Source organism: Aegilops tauschii, chromosome 2 (assembly GCF_002575655.3).
Source record: "Aegilops tauschii subsp. strangulata cultivar AL8/78 chromosome 2, Aet v6.0, whole genome shotgun sequence".
Taxonomy (NCBI): Eukaryota; Viridiplantae; Streptophyta; class Magnoliopsida; order Poales; family Poaceae; genus Aegilops; species Aegilops tauschii.
This window is the reverse complement of record NC_053036.3, coordinates 82,657,587-82,664,043: the sequence shown is the minus strand read 5'-3', so window position 1 is coordinate 82,664,043 and position 6,457 is coordinate 82,657,587. Positions and strand designations below refer to the sequence as shown.

Below are 6,457 nucleotides of genomic sequence, written 5' to 3'. Positions count from 1 at the left end.
TGGTTATGTTTGGGACTAATGTGTTATGTTTGGTTTTAGGTGTTGATGGTTGCTTTGTTAAGTTGACAACAGGGCAACAAATATTGGCTGCAACTGGAAGAGATGGTAATAACAACATCTTTCCCATTGCATTTGCAATTGTTGACAAGGAAGACACTGCCAGCTGGTCCTGGTTTCTAACCCAGCTCAAGTATGCTCTTGGTGGTAAGTCAGGGAAGTATGGCAACTACACTATCATATCTTATAGACAAAAGGTACCTCACACATCATCATTCTTATATTTACTGAAGTTTTACCATGCTTAGTACTGTCAAATTGTTTGTTGTTATACTATATTTTGAACACTAGTTATTTAAACAGGGCCTTCTTAAAGCCATAAACAATGTCTTCCCAAATTGCCCTCAAAGATTCTGCCTTAGACATATTTATCAGAACTTTCAAACAGCTGGCTTTAGAGGTGAAGAGTTAAAGAAGTATATGGATCAGGCTAGTTATTCATATACTGAGCATGGTTTTGATCAAGCAATGGAAGGCATGAAAAGAGAGTCTGAGGCAGCTTGGAAATGGCTTAGAAAGATACCCAAGCATACATGGGCTAGACATGCCATGGACAAAAATTGTAAAACTGATTTGGTTGTTAACAATATTAGTGAAGTTTTCAACAAAATGATACTTGATGTGAGAGGGAAACCAATTAAAACCATGGTTGATGGCATCAGAACTAAATTGCTAGTTAAGTTCAATGCAAACAGGACCAAGACTGAGACAGCCAAGTGGCAGATATGCCCAACATATGCTGAAAAGCTAGAAGAAGCAAAACACCATGCTAGATACTGTCAGTCCATCAAAGCAGGACCTGATCTATACCAGGTTAGCAGTGGAGAGCACATATGCAGTAAATCTACAAGTGCACACATGTGGGTGTAGCAAATGGGACATGACTGGTGTTCCTTGCAAGCATGGTGTTTCTGCAATTAACAAGGCAAAACTTCATCCAGAAGATTTTGTTAGTGATTTCTTCAAGAAACCAATGTACCAAGCAGCCTACAATCCAATTTTGTATCCTGTGCCTGGGCCTGATCTATGGCCAAATACTGGGACCCCTGACATAGAACCACCAGTTTTCAGAGACAAGCCAGGAAAGAAGCAGACTAAGAGGAGAAGGAATCAGTTTGAGAAGCCAGCTCCCAAGGATACTTCAAGGATGGCAACAATAACCTGCAGCAATTGCAACTTGACAGGTCATAGGTACACTAGCTGCCACAAAAATCTGAAGCCAGCCCTAGCAATGAGAAGGAACCAACACCAGGTTAAATCTTGTGTATATATGTTGTCACTGCAGGTTAAATCTTGTGTATATTTAATACTATGTTCTAATCTGTCTATATGTTGTCACTGCAGGAAAACAGGAGAGTTGATGCACCAGCAGCAAGGGCAAGAGCTCCTGCTGCAATCAGTGCAACACCAAGGACAGCTCCATCAGCTCCAGCTGCAACTAGGGTTGCAACTAGGGCTGCACCTAGAGCAGCTCCTTCTGCTCCTGCTCCAACAAGGCCAACTTCATCTTCTGCTGCTGCTTATAGGCCTAGTTCATCTTCTGCTACTGCTGCTAGGTCAAGGGCAAAGAGAACATTCATACCACTAAGAGTGTCAGGTACTGGAAGAGTGAGAAAGCCATCATACAAGATGTCTGAATGGTTCAATTGTTCTCAAGGCGGCAAGAAGTGATGTCATGTTCAAACATGTTTAATTCAGCCTGTTTTGGCTAGTTTGTGATGAAGAATATTGAGAATTTCATGTTGAAACCAGTTAGTTCAAGTCCAAGTGGTGGACTATGTAATGTACCTAATGGTTGTGATGCACTATGGTACTCTGGTTATGATGATGAACTTATTAGTTATGATGTTTTCAAGAAGTTTTCATTCTGTTGTTGTGATGATGATCATAGTTTCATAGTTGATATGATGATGATCTTAGTTTTCATGGTGTTGATATGATGATGATCTTAGTTTTCATTTTGGGTGCCTCGGCGTTGACAAAACCCAAAATGGGTCCACTTGGGCATTTTGGGTGCCTCGGCGTCGACATATTAATTTTATAAAACCAAAAAAAATTGCACAAAAATTGTTTGGCCTGGGGCTCAAACCCAGGACCAGTGGGTAGTAACCATGCGTTCAATACCAGTGGGATAGTGCTAGTGATCTTGTTTGAGTAGCATCCGCTATTTTAGTTATATTTAGTTAGGCACGCACTGTGTTGAGATTGTGTTGCGGCCCGCAGCGTGGTGAACGTGCGTTCAGTATAACTAGTCGTTTCGGTTTCTCACCGTTTAATACCTGTCCACCCACCGCTCTCTCCGCCCACTCGCCGCCTGCACCGCCCACTCCTCTTCCCCCTCTCTCCTGTCGAAACCACCGCTGACAGCCACCCCCACCGCCGTCGCCATGGACTGGCAGCTGGCCATTGAAGAGCTCGCCGGCAACAACCAGGAGCTGCGCGCGCAGTACAGGGAGATCGCGCGTTGGTTCCCCAGTCTGGCGATGCTGAGGAACCATGCCCGCGGCCTCGTGAAGGTGATGACACCTACCGAAAGGCAGCGTGCCTTCCCTGCCGGCCGCACCGTCCCGCCGGCGACCATTGTCCTATGGGCGATGCGCGAGGTGCAGCGCTCCCCCGACCCCAGGCAGCGCGCCGGTTGGTGGATGTACCGCTCATCCACCACGCCGCCGGCCACCGCGGATGACATCACCGACGCCGTCCTCGCTCTCCCAGCCCCCATCAACAACGCCTACTAGGAGAGGCGCAATCCATGGGTCCTCTGGCCAGACGAGGACTCTGACGCCGAGTCCTCTGACGACTACAACTCTGACGAAACTGAAGACTACTCCTCCGACGACGAGGTGGACGAGGTCGTCGTACTCTCCTCCGACTCCTCCGATGACGAGCCTGATGTGCAGCTCCTGGCGCCCGTCCTCGACGCCGTGGAGGGGCAGAAGAACAGCCCAATTGATGTGGATAAGCTGCCGGAGGTCGCCGACAACCCAGAGCTTGTTGTCGTGAAGCAAGAAGAGGAGGGCGGCGGTGAAGATGTGCTGGAGCCAGTGCCGGCCAAGAAGAAGAGGGCGACGGTGAACAAAAATGACGTGCGGCGCTCCCAACGCCTGAAGATGCTGAAGGAGGAGTGACATGCTGTCTTCAGTTTCGTCAGTAGAAGAAAAAGTTCAGTTTCGTCAGTATGTTAGTTTGCCAGTTCTATCTATGTCAGTTTTATCTATGTCAGACTATCTATGCAGCTACTATCTATGTTAGTATGCCAGTTCTATCTATGTTAGTATGCCAGTTCTATCTATGTCAGTTCTATCTATGTCAGACTATCTATGCAGTATGAACTTGCTATCTATGTTCACTATCTACTTGCTATAATCCAAGCTGTTAATTCATCACAAACTGAACTTAATACAAGCTGATAATTCATCACAAACAGAGTACTCTCACAAACAACATACAATCCAAGGTTCATTGCTACAGAAATAATAGAGTTCACCACAATAAAGCTTAACACATTACAAGCTTTCCTCCATAGCTACTACAAAAGACATCATTGACACACATGGTCAGACAGCAACACAACTTAGTCCTCATCACAAATAGCCTTAATCTGGTGAAGCTTCCTCTTGTCGCTATCACCTGCTGTCTTGAGCTCAACAATGCAGGAAGCAAGAGTACTCTTCTCCATGGTCAACTTCTCCTTCACTTTCATCAGCTCAGCAATGCAACAATCCAGCTTATCCTTCTCTTTCTTCAGGTCATCCTTCTCTTTCTTCAGGTCAGCATAGCAAATCTCCAAAGTCCTCTTATCAGAGGTCAACTTTTCCTTCTCTTTAAGATGGTTGAACTTCAAATTCCTAATGACAGTGGCTTGAGCTACATGAATTTGCTTTAACTGGTCAACAACAGCCTTTAATTTTTTGATCTCAGCATCCTTTGTCATGCTGCTTTCCACACTAACTGAAATGTTCTCAGCATCATTCTTCTGGTTTACCTCAGGCTGGCTATCCTTATAATCCAAGAGGTTGTTCACATCTTCAACAAGCTTCTCATATGTCTCCTGCAACTCTTTTTTCTGCTGTGTGAGATTGTGTACAGTGCTTGAATGCTCTAGGCATGCCATCTTGTTTTCATGCTGGCTATGCTCATACATAAGCCACAGCTTATGAATAGCATTCTGCAGATGCTCTGGCCAATGCTCATCTACCCAATGCACTAATCCACAATTTCCAACACCCTACAAAAGAAAAAATTAGTTCAAAATTACAGACATTACTTACATGTTCAGTTAAAATAGTTTATTCAGTTTATGTACCAGAATCAGATTCATTTAATGATGAATAATTATGAAAACTACAACTAAGAACAGTACCTATGAACCCTAGAACTAAATTCAGTAACTATGAACCCTAGAACATGAGCAGTAACTATGAACCCTAGAACATGAACAGTAACTATGAACCCTAGAAAATGAACAGTAACTACAAACCCTAGAACAAGAATTGGAATGCTGCAAACACAACTTAAATCTTACTTCAGTGGCACAGGCAATGAACCTCCTACCAGTGCTTATCCCCTCAAATGCAACATACTTCCTCCCTGGATTCCCATGCTCACAAATCACATTCAAGTCGTCAGCAAGACCCTCGAACGACGGCTCATCAATTGTAGCTGGGATCTGAGAAATCCAACAAAAACTTGTTCAAATCAAGCAAATGTTCAACCCTAGAAACCCTAGAATAGAAATGAGCAATAGAAGGTTCTGACCTTGAGAGGGGAGTCGTCGGAGGAGATGTACTGCGCGCCGGAGCCGTCAGTGCTCTCACTGTCGCTCTAGGACACCATGGCGGACGGCGGCCGGCGGCGACCGGAGAGGAGAGGAGCAAATGGGAGGGGAGCGAGCGAGCGTGGGAGCAGAGAGAGCGAGCGTGAGAGCAGAAAGAGCGAGCGAGATGTGGTCGGGCGCGGGCGGTCTGTCCGGCGCGACCCGACCGCGTCTGTCTTAACCAAACGGCGCCGTCCGCACGTCCGTTAGGCCACGTCAGAGATTTTGGGCCCCACCTGTCGGAAACGCCCTCAACCGCGCCAAATGACAGGTTCAGTGCACTCTGCAAAACTATTACTGAATGTGCGGTGGCTTTTGCAAAATATTAGGGACCAGGTAGTTTTCTGCAAGAGAAGCCCCAAATGTGGTGGTTTCTTGCAATTCACTCGAGCCAAAGGTGTGTCGTGGTCATCACCCCTCCCTCGCCGGAGCCTAACAAAGCTTGTTGTATTTTACAGTCAAGAAGTCATCATGCTAAGACCCCAAAGGGTCAGCGCATCAAAGCAGCAACCGTCGTCAACGAATAAAACATTAGATTGGAAGGACCGTACCTACAAACACACCAACAATCATGATCATCGACCAAATCCAGATGATTTTGTCGAAGACTAACATCAACCGGATCCAAAAAGATTTGTCAGAGAATGATGACTCTATTGTTTATGCATTTTTAGATGTCATTTCTTGCATGTTCTCTTCATATAGCAGTTCTCGTTGAACCAAATATATGTTCATTATGCATGATTTCTGGTTTGCACCCTTTCCATTGTGAGCATTGCATAATTAGTGTTTGTTATTTTTCTTTGTTTTGTTGTGTCTATAGGTGTTTTGGAGCAACCTAGGATCAAGCACGATGAAAAGGCCAAAGATGAGTTCAATATGGAGGACTTCCGGGCACAAGACTTGGAATTTGGGATGACAAAAATGTCATTTTCCAAAAATACTCCAAATCAATATCTAATACCACCGGGGTGTTGAAGGAAATATGCCCTAGAGGCAATAATAAAGTTGTTATTTATATTTCCTTATATCATGATAAATGTTTATTATTCATGCTAGAATTGTATTAACCGGAAACTTAGTACATGTGTGAATACATAGACAAACATAGTGTCCCTAGTATGCCTCTACTTGACTAGCTCGTTAATCAAAGATGGTTAAGTTTCCTAGGCATAGACATGTGTTGTCATTTGATGAACGGGATCACATCACTAGAGAATGATGTGATGGACAAGACCTATCCGTTAGCTTAGCATAATGATTGTTTAGTTTTATTGCTTTTGCTTTCTTCATGACTTATACATGTTCCTCAGACTATGAGATTATGCAACTCCCGAATACCGTAGGAACACCTTGTGTGCTATCAAGCATCACAACGTAACTGGGTGATTATAAAGATTCTCTACAGGTGTCTCCGATGGTGTTTGTTGAGTTGGCATAGATCGAGATTAGGATTTGTCACTCCATGTATCGGACAGGTATCTCTGGGCCCTCTCGGTAATGCACATCACTATGATCCTTGCAAGCAATGTGACTAATGAGTTAGTTACGGGATGATCCATTACGGAACGAGTAAAGAGACTT

At 44.5% G+C, this 6,457-nt stretch overlaps 1 protein-coding gene across 1 annotated transcript; it reads right to left on the bottom strand.

Moving 5' to 3' along the window:
• Positions 1 to 3,631: 3,631 nt before the first annotated feature.
• Positions 3,632 to 5,640, bottom strand: LOC109753107 (uncharacterized). The gene is made up of 3 exons (XM_040399293.1): positions 5,632 to 5,640; positions 4,583 to 4,726; positions 3,632 to 4,285 (listed from the first exon to the last, which is right to left on the bottom strand). The coding sequence occupies exons 1-3, from the start codon at positions 5,638 to 5,640 to the stop codon at positions 3,632 to 3,634; spliced, it is 807 nt and encodes a 268-aa protein (XP_040255227.1).
• Positions 5,641 to 6,457: the final 817 nt, after the last annotated feature.

Bases quoted from the DNA above. Each gene is read 5' to 3' on its own strand.
- LOC109753107 (XM_040399293.1), bottom strand. The intron at 4,286-4,582 runs GTAAGATTTAAG...TTTCTTTTGTAG, and splicing joins TCATTGCCTGTGCCACTGAA to GGTGTTGGAAATTGTGGATT.